The sequence below is a fragment of the Chenopodium album genome, chromosome 16 (genome assembly GCF_948465745.1).
Source record: "Chenopodium album chromosome 16, dcCheAlbu1.1, whole genome shotgun sequence".
Classification (NCBI taxonomy): domain Eukaryota; kingdom Viridiplantae; phylum Streptophyta; class Magnoliopsida; order Caryophyllales; family Amaranthaceae; genus Chenopodium; species Chenopodium album.
In genome coordinates, this window is record NC_137849.1 from 18,577,580 (window position 1) to 18,601,710 (window position 24,131).

Genomic DNA, 24,131 nt, shown 5'->3' on the forward strand with positions numbered 1-24,131 from the left:
CGCTTACAATTCAACATTAACCAACTTCCTCCTTTATTTCTAATACTATGTAAACGTAATTTCAATATAATTTTATTGTTAAAAGTCAAACTTTTTTTCAATAAATAGAAATTAAGTGAAGAAAATATAAGCATAATGCTGATAACTTAGGTAGAGCACAACAAATACAATCTTATTGTATATTGTCATAATATCAATTTTTAAGGGCGTAAGCACAAATATTATTACAAATTATACCAAAGAAAAATGGAGTTTTTACAAATGCAATCATCTTCATCAATAGAGTTTGATTTCAACAGCGGCTGGGCATCTCCCTGTGGAAGCTCTTCATCGACTCCTAAGGGGTTCGGTGATTACTACTTCAGCGCGCCAACAAGTCCAACTCGATCCATAGGTATCTATCGTGAAGTTGAGCAATTTTCCGGGGTTAGTAGCTACACAAGAGGTGATACATCTACCTCTGATTTATCATTTGATTTCCCATTTGCTACAACGACAGAATCCAAATCCCTTTTAAAGCCTCTGCCTTTTGAAGGACACAAACTAGAATCCATACATAGTCCTCTTTTATCTCCACGTTCAACCAAATTACAGCAAAAGAAGAGTTTCTGGAGCGCGTTTTCACCAAAACGAAAGAAAGAATCAGAACATGATAAAACTGCAGTTGACAATGAGGGAGCAAGAACAAAAAAGAAAGGAAGAGAACGAGCGAGAGAAAGAGTAGTTCCAAGTTTATCCGACTCTAGGAATGGAAGGAGAGCGATAAGAGCACTCTCTCCACCACGGGAATCCAAGTATCCATGGGAACAAGAACAGAATACAGAAGAAATTGCCTCCACTTCAAAGCCAACTTCATATCCATTAACATTGTCCACTTCTTCTAAAGGAAGTAAAAAGTGGAGGTTAAAAGATCTCTTACTGTTTCGCAGTTCATCAGAAGGACGAGCATCACAGAAAGATCTTTTGAAGAAATATTCATATCTGCATAGGAAACATGAAGTTATCAATAGCTCCGGATCACCATCAGCACAAGGCTCCTCGAGTATAATTTCTGCTCGAAGAGAACCGATATCAGCTCACGAGTTGCACTATACTGTGAATAAGGCTATCTCACAAGATATGAGGAAGAAGTCATTCCTCCCATACAAACAAGGGATTTTAGGTCGCTTGGCAATCAATCCAACAGTTCATGCACTAGCACATGGCTATGGTCTTTAGCTCATCGTAGTTAAGAATGAAAGATAAGATAACTAGTCTGTTCACCAAGTACAGCTAATTAGACCTCTCCAATTTTGTAAAATCCATACTGAAACTTGAAATCATTTCGAAAGAATTAATGGGAAGATTCTCAGATAACTATATAGAGCATTAGCTAGCAATTTTGAAAGAAATTTCCCCACATCATAGGCTCTAATAGTCATGTACTCATAGAGTCCCTGGGAATAGAGAAGCAGGACATCATATGTCGCTGATTATTCTACAAGTGTGAAGTTACACGAGTACTACATACTAGTACTTCGTATACTTCTAATTGCATATAAGTTGGTAAAATATATATACCCAGCAACAAGCATCAGAAGCAGAACAAAAACTGTAGAATCAGAAAGCAATCTTCAGATGATCATCCAATTACATCCGCTAAAGTACCATAATTAGCAAGGGAGGCATTTCCAGTATAACAATTCCATCTCCCAAATGAAAAGGAAAGAAAACTTCTCCTTACAGATATCGCCTGTCTAGCCAACCTTTTGGAGTCATACACTCATGCATCTATGTGTGTCAATAAACTGTGACATACGCAAGTAAACATCAACAATAGTTGTTATCACGGGATCATCATGATCACTGCATAAGCCATGATTGAGTCAAATAGGCCCAAAGTGCAATAATAGGGTGTCAATTGCTGATCAATCAAAGTTATCAATCTTGATTGGAGTAATATCATCAGCCACTTTGAAGTTTCCTATTGTGCGTGCAAAGAAGACAATCTGTTGCTCAAGGGTGAACTTGATGTTTTCAGCCTGTGCATTATTAAAAGTATAAAAATTCCCTTTTGGGTATGCATAGTTACATTTTAAATGAAAACAAAAATTTTTTTAAAATGAAACACCATCATCTACCTTTCGGAACCCATGTTGTTCACCTTCATACTCAACAAGGGCAACAGGCAAGCCCTTCTCCTTCAATGCTTTGTAGATTGCTCGAGCTTGATCAGGGGGTACAACCTGAAAAGTGTTCATGATATATAGTACAATTTTAATTTTTTTTTTTTTTATTATTAAAAAAGATGAAATATGCAATGCCAAGCTCATACTTCAAGAGATAAATTCAATAACCAGAAAGTCACTCCCATAGTCCCATCCTTCTTGAGTTTCAACAATAAATTAAAACCAGTAGGAAAAAAGTACTTAAAGTTGAGGTCTCAATTGGATAATTAGAAACATAAAAAATAAAAAATAAAAATAAAAACACCTCAAGGGGTGTTATGTCAGAGGCAAATCTAGTATAGGTTCAGCTGAACCCATAACCCATACTGGAATGTAAAAAAAAATAAAAAAAATTATCAGGGAAAAACAGCAGTTAAAAAAAATAAAAATAAAAAAGATTGTAATGATTTCTGGAACAACCACCGGGTGCAATGGTGTGATTTAAGTCGCGGGTTCAAGCACTATGAGAGACATTTTTTGTTTATTTTCATTCTCATTTCAATTTTTCTTACACTATGTTAGGATAACAATTAAGACGGGAGGGGGAGGGGGAGGAAAAAGAGTGAAGAGAAAGGGAGGCAAGGGGAGGGTGAGAGTGACCTATTTTCCTTCAAAATCTCAACAATGGAGGGATTCGGTTTATTAAAATGTGAAGGAAAATGGATTTCTCCATTTCCTTTCCCTTTCCTTGCCCTATGCCCTATCCAAATAAGGAAATTTTGTCACTCACTTTCCTACCCTCCCTTTACACCCAATATTCCTATCCAATACACGTGTTAATAACGATAGTGCCAACATATCTTTATAGCTTCATTATTTTATTCATTTTTTTAATCATCAGATAAAATATATGCTATTTGCTATATATTTACTAGATACCTTTTTAATACTTGCAACAATTCTCTAAAATGGAAAAGTCACAATACTTGCAAAGTACTATAATTGTAATTTATTTCAGCAAAAGTTGTACCATTATCCTCACTTAAAGCTCATGGCCCAATTAATTTTACTCCTAACAATCTCTCAACCCCATTTAAGTGTATTAAATCATGTGAGTCTCTTAAATACCCTGAATGTGTGTTGCAAGTATTAACCGGATGAACTATATAATCAAAACCAAATTAGTAGTTTTAAATTATAATTGGGGTAAAAAAAGAATATTTTGTTGTTTTGTTGCAAAAAAATAATTTAGTTTTATTTATCAAAAAGAGTAGCTTAGGCTTAATGAATCTGAACCCATAAGCTATACTTACATTTTCAAAAAGAGTAGACTTCAATGAATTCAAACCTATAAGCCAAATTTTCAAGATCCGCCAATGTGTTAAGTTGCAAGCTATGACCATCATATTCCACTATATCGTTGTAAGTGTAATTTTTTTTTTTCCCAAAAATTTTACATTATAAAAAAAGAAAAGAATCATACATTCCGTATTTTACTCTGATAATTTATGAAGATATGAAAAGACTCTAAACATGTGTAGTATTTTAATTCCTAAATCTTAAAATAATACCATGTAAGTTTTAAGACAATTCAATTTCAATAATGAGTGCATGTATAACAACATTAAAATCTGCAGTTAACGCGATGAGTTGTGTGGATGTGCAGTTTCAATTACAGTCACCTGAATACCCCAGGCTATTTTTCACTCACTTGGATTTCCAAATGAGCAAAACGCTGTGGACATAATGTGTGCATGGTACACCCAAGTGTTTCATGGTCGATGGAAACTTTTGTGTTTTGTGTCATACAATTTCATATTGAAGTTGAACTAATTTGGTAAGTAAAATTTCCAATTGCGACCTGAACTCAAAATTGTACTGATACATTTCAGACTGCCCAATGCCCCAATTCACACCCCTAGTAACTGGCAGAGGAAAATTAGATCACAAATACCTTATCCTCCAATCCCTGAAAAAGTATAATCGGACAAGAAAATTTATCAACGAAGTTAATGGGTGATCTATCATGATAAGCTTTTTCATCCCCTACAACAGCATAAAGGTTACACTAAATTAGTTGAGTTAAAATCAAACAAATAAACAAAAAACCAATGATATGGAAAGCAAACTCTTTGAAACTTTCTATTTCAGGTGGAACAGAATAATTACCAACAAGATTGTCAATATAACGTGATTCAAATTTGTGTGTTTCAGCTCTGAGTAAGTTTAAGTCAGCTACCTGTTCATCAACCGAGGCATGTAAAACAGGTTAGTGAGCCAAAGAAAGACATCAATTATGTTTTGGGATGAATAGGGATGAGGAGAGAGGCTTTATTGTTTCAATTTTCATTTGACAGTAAAAAAAATAAAAAAAAAAATAAAAAATAATAATTTCAACCATACAAGCATCTTAATCTTATTAATCTTAGAAAACAAATAAGCTGATTTGCCAAAACATCGAAATAAAGGCATACTCATGTTAGTCATGTACAAGTGTTCAACTCCGAAATCATGGTATATATACCATTGTAAACATGTTATGATGTCAAAGAAGTAACAAGCGCTTACTGCTATTATATTTAATACTTAAACTATGCAGTCCAAAATCAGTGCTCTTTTTATTTATTAATTTATTTTTAATGAATTTGGAGTTTTTCAAGTGACATTGGAGCTTGCTAGCTTTCAGCTTTCAAACTGTACAATGATTTTATTCTTGGTCATAACTATTTATGTTACGTGTGGCTGAGAGCATGGCACTTAGAAATATTTTCAGCTTTTGTTCTATTTTTTACTCCTAGGTGAGTTAGGGTTATTTTCTTCAGTTCATTACAGGCATTGTATCACAGTTTTTGCACGAATTAAGGATGAATGATATCAGTCCTTACAACAAAGAACCCAAATTTGTTTACGAGGTTGCCAACATATACTCCTTTAGCCTTAGTAAATTTAGGACTGAACCACTCTGAAATTCATTGTGGACTTTAGAGGATTGATTACTGTTCTTAAGGAGCATTAATAAAATACTCAATTGTTTAATCTGTGTTCTCAGTAACAGAGTCAAGCATCATATTCTCATATCACTAATTTAGTACATAAGATACAATAAAAACATCCAAAATATTATCCAAGATATCTTTTTGAAAGTCAAACTAAAACTAAAATCACTTCCACATTGAATAAGCAAGCAGTGAATCAAAAGAAATATTGAATTTTTCCAAAGTTGGTCAACAATCAGCACCTGTTGTTATCACAGAATTGACATACTTACACCATACAATGATGCCCCAGCTTTGAAAGTCTCCTTAAAAGCAAGAGCAGCTAATGTTGTATATCCACCAGCAGAACCCCCAGTTATACAGAGTCGATCACCATCTACCTTTCCATTGTCCACCTGCCAAATCAAACAAAAAAAATTTATTTTAAAGCTCGTTGGAGAACAACAGGTAGCAACGACTGAAAGAACTAAGGATAGAGCTTGCCAGAAATTTAGCACAACTGCAACAATCATTAACATCAACAATGCCCCAGTTATTCAACAACCGCTCTCGGTATTCTCTTCCATAGCCTATAGAAAAAGGAAAGATTTCAAATTGCAAAATGGTTACCCTCAGTTACAAATTTACAATATACATGAGTAAGAGACCAATAGTGACCACTCCCAACGTCCCAAGTCCCAAGAGCATTTTTATAAAAGGTCAACAATTGACAAGAAAGGCTCCATAAATTCTTTTGGGCAAGCATAAAAATTTAACTGGCATTCTCATGAAGGAAAGATTGAGAAATGGTAGAACTAACCTGTACTTCCACCATAATTAACATCCACAAATGCCCAGCCACGGCTGGTCCAGTACTGTATACTAAGATTAAGGACTCCACAAGTCTCTGCAGTGGGTCCTCCTAAACAAGTTTAGATATAATGGAACTGATCAGAGTCTGACATCCAAACGGAGCAATAAAATAGGCTATTATTCCCAAAATTGATTTGATTTCACCCCCCCCCCTCTTTTTTTTAAACCAGAAAGTAATTCAATGTGTAACCAAGAAAAGCCATCTGTTCCTTAACATTCTTCTGTTTGTTAGGATACTTGCTAAAAGAAACAATACAAAGAAAATTGCACCAAACAGGAAACCATGCCATACAATATAATTGCCGGAAACACCTGTAGGACACATACACTATTTCAGGAACTTATCACAAATTGAAATTCCTAAATGACTAATAACACCAACAAAATGCCTCTAAAAAGCACAAGAAACTAAAATATGTTTCAGGTAAAAAAACATCTGAGGGATCTGACTGAACATCAAAGGAGATGGGGGTGAAATAATTAATGATGCACACAAACATTCCATTTCTTTGTTTTCCCTGAGAAGGCAAATATTATAGATCACAACCCACAATTCATAATCCAATCTCCAATCTCACATAAACTAAAATAGACTTAGGACTCTCACTTCTGAAGATAATGAACTTGATTTAGATGAGAGTCCAACAGGTTTAGAAGCCAGAGGACTCGTCCAAGGAAGATTGAACAAATTGACAACCCTACTTCCTACATGGTTTGATTGAGAATGATACTTGATTTACCCTGGTTTTTATGGTGAAAATTTATAAAGACAAAAAGGGACATGATGTGATTATAAGGCGAGGAGAGCACATCTATTATAGTGAAACAAGTGATAATAAATTACTCCCTCCGTGTGTTTTCTAGAATAGAGTCAAGATAAGATATATAAGTAGCTAAATTAGAGAGACGGGAGATGAAAACTTGGCAATCGGATTCAACAACCCCCTTCTTGAAGCCGTATCTACGAGCTAACTTCACCCCAAAAAAAATAGCTTTGCATTCAGCTATTTCAGGAGGCCAGCAGCCCCTCGACCTTCTTGTCCCTGCATACAGCACGTCCCCATTACTACCACGCATAACCGCACCCACGCCTACCCAACCTTTCACCTTGAGACAAGCATCACAGTTCACTTACACAAAATCAGAGGGAGGAGGACGCCACACCTTAGGAATTTTGGATCGCTTCTTGACAGGTATGCTGTAAACTCTTTTATGCATATTTATCAGTCTTCCACAAGCCTTGCAACTCTATCACACACCACCAAGTTAGGGATTTCTTTGTTGTTAAAAAGTTTATCGTTTCTCCTACTCCAAATAAAACCAAAGCAAAGCAGCCCCCCTCAAGCATTTTTTTTCTTATTTTTTGAACTCCAACTCGCCAGCCAAATCATCAGGTCAGCTTGAGGGTCATCACACACAAGCTCATCACAATCACATTCCCTCCATAGATCTCTCACAGCCGGGCAAGAATAATGCATGAGCAGCAGTCTCGGACTCTCGGGCTCAGAAGTACACCAGTGACAAAGCCCAGTATCGAGCATATGTCAACTATGCAGGAGCACGCGAGTGGAAAGAGATTTGGTGCAAATTCTCCACAAAAAATGCTTTACTTTAGGAGTAATGTCAAGGTTCCAAATATCCACCCAACCTTGATGAAAATCGTCAAGATTGCAAGACTTACTCCCTCTGTGGTTGAAAAAATGAAACATTTTCCTAATGCGGCCGTGTTTAAATAAATGAAACATTTCCATTTTCGGTAACTTCTCTCTATTTTTTAATAATATTCTCTTGACTTTTTAATAATATTCTACTAACTAATTGTCCCCACAAAACCCCTTACTTTTTTCTCTCTCCTCAAACTTATACACCACGACCTATTACTTTAATACATTCAACTAACCTTCCTAAAACTCCGTGAAAATCAAAATGTTTCATTTATTTAAACATGGAGGGAGTAATAAGGTGAGGAGAACACATCAAGGAAATATTTAAAATATGAAAATGGGTAAAGAAGAGAAGACATCTAATATCAATAAAAAAAATGGATGAGTTGGCATTGAAAAAGGCTTCTATAAAAAAAGCCTTGGAATAAGGTCCTAGCTTAATTTGAGCCTTAGTGTGTCGCTTTAACGAGACCACTGCATAAAAAGGCTCAACGCGCACCTAGGCGTTTCATAGTTCTCTGCATGAGGTGCATATAATAGACAATATAAAAATTTCTGAAAACCTTGTTGTGCGCCTCAGGGGTGTGCTTGGACACGCTTTTGTGTGCCTTAGCCGCGCCTCATCAAAATTGCCACACCTAGAACACAAATGCGCATGACTCGTAACGCCTTGCACCTTAGGTGCGCCTTTTTACAAACTGTACATGGAGACTAAAAAGTTCCTCAATTCTATACAATTGTTATATTATATTCGTTACCCAAGGTTACGAGACCCAATTTTGAATAAGATCTTGGGCCAGGTCATGAAACATCGGTCAATGTGTAATTCTCCTGATATTTAAACAACCCATTATATAATACCAAAACAGTTGATAGCTTGATAAAACACTTATGAGTATACATACAGGCTGAGAAAAATGCAGCAAATAACAATCATAATGTCAACCGTAACCTTATATGTCGCACTGCTATAAAGTAAGCTTCCACAACGCACAACCATCACAACAGCCACAATAATACAATTCTCCTTAAAGAATAAAGTAGACTTGATATGCTTTCCAAAAACTAGTCATATACTCTGTTTTTGTTTTTTTTTTTTTTATTTAAAAGCAACAATTTGACCCGCGCGAAAGTTTAGATGGTTGAGTTGAATATGTTATAATATTATGTATGTAGGATTTGTTGGGGAATAAAAAAAAATTAAAAAAAAAAAAAAAATAGATAGTGGGTACCAAGTTTATTTTTAAGGGATGTGAGATATGACTATATGAGTGGGGTAAGGAAGTGTGCGTTTAAAAACAAATGGCCTTTTTTGAAGTGCAGCATTAGTAAAAAAAAAAAAAAGTGTGTAATTGATTTTATTAAATGTGGAAAGAATATGATCGTTCTGAGGCCATGTTCACTTCAATTTAAAACATTTGAATAGTTTAAACCAGTAAAAATCAGTGTACATTGTGTAATCAGAAAATCATTTAATTCAGTAAATGCAGCAAACCCATGTAACATTAGTGAATAAGTAACAATCAGTGTTACAAGCAGTAACCAGTAGACATCAGTTTCAATCAGTAAGAAAATCGGTTACAATCAGTAATTTATGTTCAGTATGGTGAATCTAACAAGACCTAAGTAGAGCTTTCAGACAATTCTAGCTACCAAAGGCTGGTGGAAGCTCTTCAACTAGAGCACATGATTTAGACTTTCAGATGCCAAATCTATCTAACGGTACTGCAATAAGAACCTGGTATTCTTATTCTTAGAATTGCAATGCTATCCCTGAGAGGTCAGATGTACTTAAGATAGAGTTTACATAAGCTTTCCATACTAACGTCAGACCTAAGCATCATATTCTTGCCTATACTGATTTCTCCCATAAGAAACTACGTCTTGGGTTGTACATAGCTCAAGCAGATCATCATTAGAAACAAAATTGAATTATGAACTTGCTAGCCAAAACCTAAGCTCCAACTCTATAAATTAGCTCAATTATATATATATATATATATATATATATATATATATTATTTGGCCAAAATCTATAGAAATAGATACTTTCCCAATAATAATACATATGAAACAGAAGAAAGTATCCTTCTACCAGACTATATCTTATATTAAGACACATGTGTCCATAATCTTTAAAAGAAGAATATTTTTTAAGTTCTTAAGTCAACACCCTTGTTCGGCATATTTACCCTAAGTCTGAACATCATTGATTAATTTATACAGGGAAAAAAGAGAATGCCACAATTGATAATAGTGTATAAGCACATTGCATACTTCAGTGTATTTCATATGGTAAATGCAAAGAAAATTACACATACCATGACTTTTCAACAAAAGTGGAGGTTTTTCCCCACCTACAGCTTGATGTGCAGGGTTTGTTGGGGGATAGAAGTATGCATAAGCAGTTTGTCCCGTTATCCCAGTAGGGAATTCAATCAACTCTGGTAAGCTAAAATATGAGTCATATTTCGAACTTTCTGGTGATGAGGACCACATAATGCTAAAATCTACTGCTTTTCGTTTCTGATCATCCAAGGACACCTACTCACACAAAAAAAGAAACAAGCAAACACGGTAAATAAACAAACAGGATCCATCAGTAATCCAAGTAACCCAACATAGCAGCACTCTTGTAATACAGAGAAAAAGGTGGGAAGATCATAAGAAATGCTCAAAAGATAGTTAGTGCACCTTAGCCACTGATAGTGGAAGCGAAGCAGATCCTCCCTCAATATACAAGCAATTGGGACCTAATGTCTGCATAAGAAAGAGGCAAATTTTATAAACTATCACACAACTGCTCAAGATGGAGCTTCTCAATCATCAAAAAAGAATAAGTAGAAGAATGGGGTATTACAATATTGCTTATATCTGTGAAAGGAATGTCAAGAAGAGACAAAGAGCTCTGAGCATCGTCAAGGACTACAATATATGATCTACCTTTCAACCTGCAACACAATACCAAGAACTAAACGCATTATTTTTCAATACGACAAGATAGACAAACCCAAAGACAATCATACAATTCTCTGTAAAAAGTGAGACCCAACAATCAAACAAAGTTACAAGGTCTAAAGAGTTTACATTTGTTGCGAGACAGTATACTCTAAATTTCCAACAGAACAATGCTGTTATAGAGGATAGAGTCCGCACCAACATTAGAAACATACCTATAACTACAAGCAATTAAGTTCGTTCGATCATGACTGTTTACAACTTCATAAGAGTTCATGCCAAAAACCCACAAAGGCCTTGCAAACTCAGCTTCCATGGTGCAAAGAGCAATAACCTCATTTTTTGATTCAATCTGTCATCAAAATGTACACACATTAACAACTATCAATACCAGCTGCTACAAATGAAAAGTGGCGCACAATAATTAATATTTATCCATGATATGAACTACAATTCAATATATATATATATATATCCACATAACAGATGAATATAAGCTCCTTGAGAGAGAAATAATGCTCCATTCCGTTCTTTATTTTGTTGGATTATGCGGATATCAAACATTTCAATCTTCCGATTAAGTAATATTGAATTAATTAACTAAACAGTATCACTTCAAACACATTGCATTGTGCAGATTCCATCTTCCAGCTATACATGTATAGTCAAGAAAATCAAGTACCACTCCAACTGAAATTCTTGACATAATGAGGCTTTGAACTAGAAAATTGCTGATTTAGTACCAGATTGCCAAAAGCATCAGCTTCCATACATCAGCAAATCAAACTAATTGAATATGGTTGAAGTTGAAGTTCAGCCTCAACAAACATAAATAGTTATAAGGACCTATAAATAAAGGAAACATGTTTTTTTTTACACTCTTACTAGGTACCGAAATAGTTATTCTACTTTATTGACGGGAAATAATAATAAAGTGACATCACAATTAATTATCCTCCTTTCATCCTCCTTGCATTGTCAATAACACACTTTATACCTCCCCAGTTAGTATTAAATTTTTAACTTAAGGAACTGACTTATTTGTGAGAATGTGAAGGAGATTTGTGGTAAAAAAGTGTCCATTAATTAAATGCTTGATTTCACTTTTCTTGTATTTAACAATACAAATAGGAGAAAAGTAATTATAAACACCTTAGATTTAACCGAACTATAAGAACTTCTCAATCAAATGTAAAATAACACATGTTTGACATGTATAGACTGTTCCTTTATCTCTAGTTTCTCAATTTCAATTTGTACATTAAATTCAACTAATACCACCATGCCTCTACATCATGAGAAAGCAAGAACCACAAGAAGTGAGCTTGTACATCATTGTCACCTAATCCTACCATGCCTGGTTTTGTCAAAGGCACTAGTTAGTTGTTACCAGCCTAAGTACACTTAACTCACCAAACATACAGTCAATGACTCCTAATACTAGTTTCACCTAAACGAATATCATTTTATTTTGTTGCAGAATCCACACTGACAGTTAATGTTTAATGAACATCAATTTTTAGCTATTTTTGCCACACTCATCATTCAAATATCAAGTCTCTTAGTTCTCCAACGATGAGCCATCAAATATTTTCCTGCAAGTGGACAGGACAAAAGTTATAAGGTCTTGATTTTAATTTCTTAGCTCTCTCCTACTCTTTTATATTCTATATTATTCTGTATTACAAAAAATGTTTAATGGCCCACTCAAGATATGATCTTAGCTAGGATCCCAATCATCCATGTGGCATGACCATATCAAATGGTGCCTAACTACAAGTCAAATACAACTATGCCAGAGAAGAAATAAGTCACTTGTGCCCAAAAAGATTCTAGGCACCTCATGGCGTCTTTCAAGTCAGTAGTAGTCCAGAAACAAGGTGAACCTACTAAAGCACAAAAAGCATTAGTTATGTCTACTCTCCCTGAGAATGTATCAAGGTTAGTTCAACTAAGTTAGACCAAAAAGGGCGGCCTTTACCAACCCAGCTACCTAGAAGTTGCAACTAGGGAATCCTAATTAACTGGCAAAACTCATTGACAAGAAATAAGTGCCGAATTTCACATTTCTATTTAATAGCTAAACATGGGCAAGATCGCCTAGGGTCCCTCAAATTGATACCCTTTACTCATTAAAAGTGACACATTCTACCTCACAATCAAAGCCAATAAACTGCTGAGATTCACTCATAACTTTCTCCCTCATAATTTATTTCGATTTTTTTTGCTGTTAAAGGACCACCCAAACCAAAAGGGTGATCTACAGTGTGCCAAGAGAAGTATGTTGCATTGTGGGCCTTGTGGCAATACTGTCATAGTGGTTTCATCTTTTTCAGTGACCCTAATGTCACATCGAACAAATCTAGTCTCCAGTAAGCACAAGAAGGGAATCTAGAGATATTATAACAACTAAACAAGCTACTCAGCTTATACCGGTTACGCATCTGGATTAAAATCTAAAAGCCTTACCCACTTATAGAGATTCCAAAATCCATTTTTCCTGTCAGTGATGAAAAGTAGATCACCTGTGCAAACAAATATACAGTATCAACATTTAGAATTTAAAAACTTGAAAGTTTTCTAACATATAGACTTTTGTCCAGTGCAAGTGAAGAGTGACTTAATTTTAGGCTACAGGCCTACAGCTAAATACAAATGCTAGACTAGCCAAGGCAGATCACAACTTATTATAAAAAAATATCTAGTGGTTCTATTAATTACCAAAATAAACATGTAGGAAAAATCAAACTCTAGTAACCAAACGAGTTTGGCTGGCTTAAACCACTACAAGAAAAGTCTGAAGTTCATGCATTTCAACAAATCAAAGACGGATTACAACTATCACAAGATTCACAATAATATTATCAGCTTTGCTTTAGCATTTGAACTATCATAAAATAATAAAGCTATATGAAATATTTTAAATATAGTTCAAGTTAGATTAAGAAAACAATTGAGAATTTCTGGATCTAATTCAAAATTCAAGAAGCCCAATAGTTTCCTAATGCCATTATAATAAGAACTCTAAAATAAATAAATGAATAAATACAGAATTCTAACAATATATGACTCCCAAATAATGCCATTATAATAAGAACTCTACAACAAATAACAAACCCTCTAAGGATATACTGTGACACATTAGATAGAATCCATTATGACTCCCACCCCTCCTCAACAGCATACCCACTAATAATAATGAAAGTCATATTTTAGAAGGTATGACATGATTAATTTCCACTCTCTCATCATTCCTCCTCTGTTGATTAAGAAGAAAAGTAGGTCATTAGACTTGAACCCAACCTGCCACATAGATCATATTTTGAATAAGAGGTCTACATTCCACTTGCCATAACTGCCTGAAGGTAGAGCTCCCTAGTCCCAAGCAATGCAATAATTTTAGTGGTCTTGTAGTGAAAAGTCTAGATGGATGGCCTCTCACAAAGCTACATCAACAAAAAAAGCCACTTCACTTTCTTTGGCCATATTAACCACTATCACCAAGTTTAATACCCCTGCATCATCTGCAACAGCAGCTTGGTCCTTGGCACTCAGCTTACCAACAGGTGAAAGCACACCCAAAGAATTTACCTCATCAGTCATCACAATTACAAACAAGATTTTTCAGACAATGCAGCAGGATCTGTTATCTGTTTGTACTGTTTGGCTATCTCTATAAATAGAAAAGGTATATATATACTAAGATTCCACCAAATTTTGGTAGCTTTCACTTTCAACTGGATTAATTACAACACACACTTGGTTACATGTAAATCTACATGCGACCGGGATTGTTTTGGACCTTTTGGTACTTATTTATGATAATACCACATGCAAACTGAACAAAAGCACATAGCACTACAATAAAAGCACAAATATTACTCCATATTATAAAAGAACATTGGTAATCAATAAATGTACATAGACAATTAGAAACGAAAAAAAGCACATAACATTAAAAAATTACAAAAAACACAAATTAAAAATACAAAAAAATAAAAGAAAGAAAAAACACACACATTGTTACATAATATAACACATTATACCATTATAAAAACATACTGTAAGAACATAAGATGTTTCTAGATCTATGTCAATGTATATTTTCTACAAATCATATTTTCATTATATTTACTATTTGATAATTCGATATTATTTAAAAAAACTAGTATTCCGCCGGTGCGATGCACGGATTAAATTTGTTTGTAATTTTTTTTTTTAATGGGAGGATCAAGTTATGTCTGCCATTAAAAATAAGAATAGAGGAAAATTTTAACAAGGAATATATTTATGAAAAATAATTCCTTAAAAATCAACAATAATTATAAAAAAACAAAATTATATGAAATACAAATATCTGGTTGTAGTGTAGAATATAAAATTTAGAAAAATATAATGTTTAAAAAAATCAAACTAAGAATAAAAAATAAAAAAAATAAAAAAAAAATCATAGAAAATTGAAAAAATAAAGTGAAGTCAAACACCGAATTTATTAACTTTTAAATAAAGGTTTGGATTAGATCTTTAAAAAAAAACACGATAACATTTTTTTTTTTTTTTTTTTTGACACGATAACATTTTTAAAACCATAAACTAATTTTTAAAAACTATTTTAAAATGTAAATTAAAAAATTATTAAAACAATAAAAATAGTCTGGACCTAATTCAAAATATAACCATAATGATACACCATATAAATTTAATTTAAGGAAAACCATATAAAAATTACAATATTAACCTATTTATTCGAAAAAGCGAAACTGAACTATAGAAAAAATTGGAAATTGAAAATAATTAACAAATAGCAAATCTTTAAACATAGAATATAAAAAAATCTTTTAAAGATCTAGATGAGATTCTAATTTTTTTAAATCATAGAAAAAAGATTAAAAAAGAAATTTCTGAAACAACTTTGTAAAGAAAAAATATTAAAATCAATTTTAAAATTAAAAAGCGTTATTAAAAAAATGGAAACATAAAACAAAAATAAAGTGAATTAAAAACTACAAATCTAACTTTGAAAACATTGAAAAAAAATTGAAAATTGCACAGATTTTTAAAAAAGAACCATAAAAAATTCTAAACACTTTGCTTTGAAAAATAACTAAACACAAAAATCATTAAAAAAAAAATAAAAAAAATAAAAATAAAAAAATAAAAAAAAAACATTTTGTACATATATTGGAGAAAAAATCAAAAATTTAAACAATAAAACCACACTATGTGTACAGGAAATATAAGTAACGAAATTAAAAATATCTTACATTGAAAATAAATTAAAAAAATCTGTAGACACTGAAAAAGAAAAAATTTATGCAAATCTTTTGTTACAAAAATGTGCATTAGCAAGTATGCAGTCAAAATGTTGCATTTAACTTGAAACATAGTGAGCAGCATTTCTTGAATTTGTATTGTTTTAGGTTGATTTCCATTTTAGATGCCATATGGCTTATCATAAATGAAAATAAATAAACAAATATAGGATTACAGCAAGCAGCTTATCAGCCTTAAATGCATATTGGATCAAATAAAATGAAAACTTGAAATGTAACATTCACTTACTAGACTGCAATTCACATGCTACGAAAATTATTGTAGTAGCATAGTAATAATAATTAGCATTTTGGTAGTGCAAATCTTGATAAACAAATTCATTGATGGTACCTTCTGGTGTCCACTTGGGCTCGGTTGGAGACTCAACAAGGGTGTCATCCCCACCAGCGACACAAATGCGTTTGTAGACATCTCTACACAAAAAGTATTGGACAAGCAATTTAAGAAACCATGAAGACACAATAGCTATAGAAGTAGCTTTGAGATGAAGAATAGAACATTTTAAACTTTAAAGTAAGAAAACTACAATTGTACATGATGGAAAATGAAAAAAGCATACGGTAGTGATTCGTTAATTCAATATTTCTCAACAAAATAAAAAGACGAGATAATGAATTTTTTTTTTTTTTTTTTTTGTGAAAGACTACATCATTACATTACTTTATTAGCATAATATTGACAATTTAAATAATACTTCGTATTTGTTAATGCATTAATCCCTATATTCTTAACTGTCAACCAGATAGTTCTATCAATAGAGCCACAAGCTCAAGCCTAGAAAGGATAGATCAAGTAGGACATGAGTACACTATACAAAGTTTATGCTCATGTATCAGCAGTATAACCTTCTCATAAATGTAAACCTGCGTATGGCAGTGACCCAGTGCATCCAAAAGTCACAACATGGACTATGTTGACTTTTTAACGGTTACGGTTAACCAAACTGATAAAGATAGCAGTTAACGATTACAGTCATGGTTATTATATTGAGTAAGTGGTTAACCAACAAAATAAATAGAATTTTTTTTTTTTTCACTAAATTAATGCAACTATCCTTTCCCCTATAAAGATCCCAACTCCCCAAACACTCTTCAGCTGCCTCCAACCTCTTCGTTATTTTCTTTCTTTGTTTCTCTTCGCCACAATCCTCTTCATCTCTTCACTGGAGCAGTGAGGCTACACCATCGAAAAATGATGTTGTTCTTCAGGTATGCCTGCTCTCCTTCAATCTGTTTTTCTCTTGGGTTTTCCCTCTCTCTCACTTAAGTCTTTTTTCATGAAATTATTGTTGTGTTCTTTGTCTCACTTGGTCTTAGAATTTTGTGCTAATTAAAACCAGCAGTCTTTTGTTGCTTCTAATTTCACGCTAGTCTATTCACTTAGTCTTGCTTTTCTTCTAATTTAGCCCTAATTGAATGATATTTGCACTTGCTTGTTGTAATCATATGTTTTCTTTGTTCCTGCAGATTATTATTAATGGAGAGTGTTGTTAATGACAATTTGTTGCCTGAGAGTAACAAATTGGAGAACCAATCACTTGAATCAGGAGTGAAGAAGAAGCGGTCGTGGAAAATACCAAAAAAGAAACTAATGTAGTGTAGAAAGAAATTAATTATTATGAGTTAATAGTTAAGCTATAACCAACCGTTTCTTAATGGTACGCTTGCGGTTACCAAATTTGAATAACTGCTATCATGGTCAACCATATTTTTTTTATCTTAAACGGTATGGCCAACCGTAAACAAACCTCTTGTTTTCTCCTGTATAGTTTAACTTACAACAAAAGTGCCTTTTATATGTTTAGAAGTAAGAAGAAACAGATAAATGAATATTAAATAAATAACACACAGCCATGGGGCATGGGCTACATACTTCAAAAACTATGAGGTACTTTACTACTCAATTGAGCCCAAATTCAGGTTAATAAATTTACATTAGAATTAAAAAATTAACGGAGTGGACCACAGTTTGCCAACTAAGAGTTTTAGAGGTAAAACTTCCATAAGGAAGAAAGATCTCAATTTTCTAACTTCTTGCAGTGCTTAAGATTTTTATCAGAGCATACTCTGAAACCCCCCTTCCCAGTTCTAAAGTAATACCACCCCCTCCTCCCCCAAACTCCCGTCCAGCCGTCCCATTTCCCCTAAGCTGTTAACATTGGCGGATCTACTATTGTGCTTGGTGGTGCACATGACCAAGCATTTTTAAATAATAAATAAATAAACTACGGTAAAAAAAAAAAGTTAGTATAAAAATATGAGTACACATTACTGGACGACTATTGAAGAGGTAGTTTGGTGGTTTGTGTCTCCATTTAACTTCCCTAGATCATGGGTTTAATTCTTGTTCTCAATGTTAGCTCTTCATTTTTATTTTATTTTTTTTTTTAACTGAGCTTTTTCCCTTTTTATATTCTATTTTTGTCGATTGAAACTCAATCTTCCTAGTTTCAAATAATTTTTTTAATGTTAGGAAACCTTCAAAAAAAAATTTAAAAAAAAATTAAAAAAAAAAACAATTGATCTTAAACATTAAAGAAAATTATTACTCATGAGTAAAATTTAGATTTTTTATGAACATATTACATTTAATTATATGTAACCAATCAAATTGTCTTATTCGCTAAGTTTTTATCTATCCACATGTTAATAAATTTAAAGTTACACTAATAATAATCGTCATATGTATACAAATTTTTACCGTATCGACTCAGGATGTTTTTTTCTCCTCGTTTAATTTTCATCAAATGAGAAAAACTAATAAGCTTTAGTTAAAAGCACATTAGCTAGCTAGATGTACCCAATAACAAGATAAAGACATTGTTATGACATTGTTATAAGTTTCAAGTTATTTTTATATCAACCAACAATATTAAGGGAATATGTTGTCGTCAGCAGGAAATTTTACAGGACAATATCTTGTCGATTTTGAATTTATGGATATCTCACCATTAGTTGTAAGTTTGTAACCCACCGTCCACAAAATACTTGATCCGCCACTCCATGTAGACATCATTATCCGGAATAATATAAAAATATTTTGACCATAATTGCACAAATGTTCATAAACGTCGATGTCTATCAAAATTAACAAGTAATTTCATGTTTCTGAGTAACAGTCATTTACAATTAATGTGCAAATAACAAGCTTGAGTATGTGCAACTGAAAAAGAGGTAACAAAGTGGCATCTTACTCACCCATTTTCAGATATGTAGCCAACCCAAAGCTCTGATCTGTCCCACGGCATGTTGGGATGGCCCCACTCAATCCAAGCTATTCGCTCCCCCTTGGAATCCACACGTGGGAAAGCATAGAAATCATTCCCACTAACTAATATTTTAGGTTCTGAAAATGACAACCCAGTAGAATGATAGTCAATATCCAACATGGTTCTTGAGTTATTTTAAAATATTGAATGACTGAAAAGGCGGACCATGTTCCTTCCTTTCTTACCTTGAATGTCATGATCTCCAAGGGTAATTGCTGCAATTGTGGTGACTGGATTTGAGTGACTTAGACGTTGATCTGGCAATATATGGAAGGAAAATAATTAATACATTTGGGTACAACATGATCAAAGACCCCCCCCCCCCAACCCCTTATAAAAATAAAAAGAAATAAAGAAACCTACAAAATATATACAAAAAAAAAAAAAAAAAAAAAAACAGCAAACATTGTGCACAGAAAAATTATGACATACCTTCCATTACAGTGATAAAACGAGGGAAACGAGAGTCAAACACTCCATCAGCATAGCATATTGTTGGCCCACCATAATCTGGAGTAATCGGAGACGGAGAAGAATCTAAAGAAGCAAATGCTACCAATCACCTTACTAGATCCCAGTCCATCAGAAAGTAACACAAGCAAAAGTCATCATTACATCCAACCACAATTCATACTACAAAGGAAATGGCATCCCCTCTAATTGCCTGATACCAATTTAGTTGACATAGTATAACATAATTTTGAATAACAAGAATACAAAAGAAACTATCACCTATAGTGTAGTGGACAAACTTAGTATTTTCTGATTTAAAGACTAATTAAGAGATAAAAGCTTGATACTTTGATTAATAATGGCCGAAATTTGGATACAAAAGGATAGATTAATAGCTTAAGGCTATTATTGTAGTGGACTTAGTATTTTCTGATTTAAAGACTAATTAAGAGATAAAAGCTTGATACTTTGATTAATAATGGCCAAAATTTGGATACAAAAGGATAAATTAATAGCTTAAGGCTATTACTCTCTTGATAACTTTAGGTTATCACTCTCCTAGTAACTTGAGGTTATTGTTGGCATATTGTTGGCCAATAACTATTTCCGACTTTCCGTCTTACTCGTTATAAGTTATAATAACCTCAACACATGGGAAATAAAAAAAAATAAAAAAAAAAAAAAAAAAAAAAAAACAAAATCAAATTAAAAGATGTTCACATAACTATATAAGCAGGTTACCTCCAGGAGCAATTGACTGCAGATAGAGTCTTTGATCCTTATTATTTGAGAATACTACTTTACTTCCAGAAACTGCAAAGGCACCACCTCCATATTCCTGAGCACGCGAGCGAACAGAAAACTCTTTGGGAGTGATGTCAACTGGCGCCATTTCGTCACTATCAGCTTCTCTAATGAGGACACCTCGTCTAACACCAAAATTCAAATTATTATCAAAGATTGAAAAATTGCCATACATGCCAGTGATGCCACTAAACGAAATCTAATAGGGACATGTAAGGCATTATTATTTAAGCAATAAAGGAAAACCGTTTGACAAAGAAACATGGAATAATATTCTTTCTCATTTGCATAAATAGATAGCAAGTAATCCCTCTGTCTAGAAATGATCTTCCTATTCCTTTTTAGAATGTCCACAAAAAATCTTCATGTTACATAAATTGGATTAATTGTTACACTCAACCCATGTGATGTGGGCCCCTCCACTACCTTTCTTTCTCTCATATTCTAACTCCGCCGTTTCAAATTCCTTAATCTGCTAGTCCAAACCTAAAAAGAAGATTATTTGTGGACCGATGGAGTATAAAGTCCTTTTTGTCAACGGCAACCCTTAAAACCATAATTTCAATGCTACAGATTTCAAGATGCAAAAGAGATACTCTTCAACATTTAAATTACTAACTTCCGTCCCATAGTACAGTGCGTGTATTCTTTTCTTGATGTCCTAAAATGTTATGCCTATTTCCAATAAGCCTTTTTTTTTTTTACGTAATTTTACCATAATACACCTTTTTTTTTTTACCTTTATCACATAAAATACCCTTGGCCCCGTTCACTTCACCTTATTTTTTATGAACTGAAATTATTTTTACTTAACTGAAATTATTTTTGCTGAACTTGAATTATTTTTACTAAATTGAAATTATTTTTACTAAACTAAAATTATTTTTGCTAAACTGAAATTATTTTTACTGATTCTATGTTATATTTCTTCTTTAAAGTTACCAGGTTTTTACTGAACTGAAATTATTTTTGCTGACTGAACTTATTTTTACTAAACTAAAATTATTGCTGAAGTGAAATTATTTTTACTGAACATTATTTTTTTAAGGTGAAGTGAACAAGGTCTTAAACTCCCCATATTTCCGTTCCATTATATAACCATCTTTCAATACCTTAAAATTACATTTGGAAAACAATGTGAAAAGCACATGTCAGATAGCAACTGAAGGGCTAATCTAAGCATCAACATGTTACATGTATAGGAGATAAGAAACAGGCTACAGTGAAGGTGCAGAGCTTTGGTGAAGGGACTGTGTGTAAGTGTAATGCTGAGCTTACATAGCTGATAACTCATCCTATTTAAATAAAACTTATTCTTCTGTAGTGGACTGACTTAGTATTTTCTGATTAAAAGACTAATTAAGAGATCAAAGCTTGATACTTTGATTAATAATGGCCGAAATTTGGATACAAAAGGATAGATTAACAGCTTAAGGCTTTTATTGTAGTGGACTGACTTAGTATTTTCTGATTTAAAGACTAATTAAGAGATAAAAGCTTGATACTTTGATAAATAATGGCCGAAATTTGGATACAAAAGGATAGATTAATAGCTTAAGGCTATTACGCTCTTGATAACTTTAGGTTATCACTCTCCTAGTAACTTGAGGTTACTACTCTCAACATTTTTTTCTCACAATTCACATGATAGCTAATGCATATATACTATCCCTTATTTATACTAAGGCTTAGGAATAAGGACTACTAACCTAAAAGTACTAAACTTCCCAAATTACCCTTCTTAATGTTAGTCTATTACATCTTCCTATTTGGAATCAAAGATAAATCATATTAAGGTCATTTGCTGATGAATTTTGTTCAATTACTCGAGCAGATATTCTGATTAATGTGAATGCAACAGCTATGAACACGTTGCCCAAAAAGTATTGCTAGGGAGTTGCAATTTGGCAAACAGAACTAAGCAGAAGCTTATGTAGCAATATGTTAGGCCCTCAAAGTTGGAAATGGATCTCGCATTTTACAATACACTTGCCCCCCTTAGCTCACTCTCCACCCCACTTCTAGTGACCAAAATGCTGAAAGAACTGATTGACATCCTAACGAGCCTTGAGTAGAAGGATGGAAATGCAGCAGCAAATAATCATTCAAGAGCTTAGCAAAAGAATAATTTTCTACAAAACATTCTAGGGGGTCGAAATTGAAGAAATTTCCACAACCTTTAATCATTGCTAGTTGAGTTTTAGAAGGGAGTATAATCCATAGGACATCGATTTATCTCAACGCAACTCAAGCACCTCAACCAACAAGCAACAAATAAAGCTACAATAGAGTGTAACTGTGTAATCCATCATAGACACATTGGTGTCCCATTAACATCACATGGAGCTAAAATCATTCCGAGTTCACTAGCTACACTACAGAAGTCATAAGCTATGATGAGAAAAGAAAGTGACGAGCTTCGACTTCATCTATGAAGAATAATTTCATAAGTATGGCCAATTTGAATCTAATTAAAAATAAAGGCAATACATTAGAGGTTACACAATCAACCAAAACTGTTCTAAATCGGGTCAGATTAAGTAAGTATAACTAAACTCCTTGTTCTACTGATTTCATTCCTTTGAATCAATTCCATAACATTGTAAACTTCATAGATTATCAATTCACGAATTCCAAGTAATAGAGCTACATGATCATGTAAAATAACATCAATATCTCTCTCACTAATCCTAAACACACCAAAATTTAGGGTTAAGCATTAAAATCAACAATTAACATAAAAAAAATGCTTGCATAAAAAAAAAAAAAAAAAAAAAGAAAAAAAAAATGTAAACCAGATTAAATTATTATAGAAGACAAGAGGAATTACCCTCCTTCAGTAGGACGAGATTCAAGCAAAATAAGGCGGCCATGACCGTCAACGGCGACTCCACCGAGACCCTTCTCACCGCCGGCAATAACATCGGCGGTGATCGGCGATTTCCAAGAGCCGTAAGGCGTCGTATTCTTCGCCGCCATTGTTATCAAGCTTCGGCGAGAGGTGGTGGAAAACAGAGGGGTGACACGGCGTTGACGAGTGAGAGGAGTGCGAGCGAAGTTGAAGAGAGTGAGTGAAGGAAGAGAATGGCTGAGACGAGATGAATAGAGAAGGGAGTTAGTTAGACCAGTGGCTACTACTGTTGATAAAGCCATAACATTTGCACTGGACTGCTGGAGACTGGTTTTTTCAGTGTTGACTTGTGTTTTCCTTAAAAATGTTCTTTTTCCAAGTTAAAAAAAAAACGGAGTACTAATTACTGTTATGAAATATATAGAAATTAGAGGATTAAGAGAAGAAGGTAAGAGAGGTAGAATTACTACTTGTTATTATAATACTATTAGTAATACTTTTGTGTGCTTCATATAAGTGAACTTGTATGGGTATTTATAATAGTAAAACTATTATTACATTGTGGGCTACAAACATAGAGGGTGGCAACAAGGTTGGCTATTACATTAAATGCTATGAAGAAATTTGGAGTGTGGACATTCACACCATACTTGATGATCAAATTAATTAGCTCTTAACACTCCCATTTGAATGTCCATACAAAATATGGTATTTGTTGCCTCATTAAAACCTTGCTAGGTAAACCCCTTTGGAATAAAAGCCATAGCTAAGGGAAAAGAGTACAATAATATTTTATTATGTGCT

General features: G+C 33.4%; 2 protein-coding genes across 3 annotated transcripts; one reads left to right on the top strand and one right to left on the bottom strand.

Annotated features, from left to right (window-relative positions):
* The first annotated feature begins 246 nt into the window (after positions 1-246).
* Positions 247-1,218, top strand: LOC145583952 (uncharacterized). Its single transcript, XM_081640897.1, has one exon. It carries the CDS (start codon positions 247-249, stop codon positions 1,216-1,218), a length of 972 nt encoding a protein of 323 aa, XP_081497023.1.
* Positions 1,219-1,540: 322 nt separating this feature from the next.
* On the bottom strand, positions 1,541-23,682 carry LOC145584983 (peptidase uncH-like). 2 transcript variants are annotated; one of them, XM_081641756.1, is made up of 18 exons: positions 23,307-23,682; positions 20,414-20,601; positions 19,652-19,756; positions 19,405-19,476; positions 19,149-19,296; positions 16,282-16,364; positions 13,087-13,142; positions 10,833-10,969; positions 10,520-10,610; positions 10,354-10,419; positions 9,981-10,203; positions 5,943-6,029; positions 5,627-5,712; positions 5,416-5,538; positions 4,317-4,386; positions 4,102-4,193; positions 2,121-2,225; positions 1,541-2,021 (listed from the first exon to the last, which is right to left on the bottom strand). In XM_081641756.1, the coding sequence occupies exons 1-18, from the start codon at positions 23,627-23,629 to the stop codon at positions 1,908-1,910; spliced, it is 2,169 nt and encodes a 722-aa protein (XP_081497882.1). In that variant the 5' UTR covers positions 23,630-23,682; the 3' UTR covers positions 1,541-1,907. The 2 variants fall into 2 exon arrangements, with proteins under 2 accessions (XP_081497882.1, XP_081497881.1); XM_081641755.1 differs by having other exon boundaries at positions 5,943-6,044; positions 23,307-23,681.
* Positions 23,683-24,131: the final 449 nt, after the last annotated feature.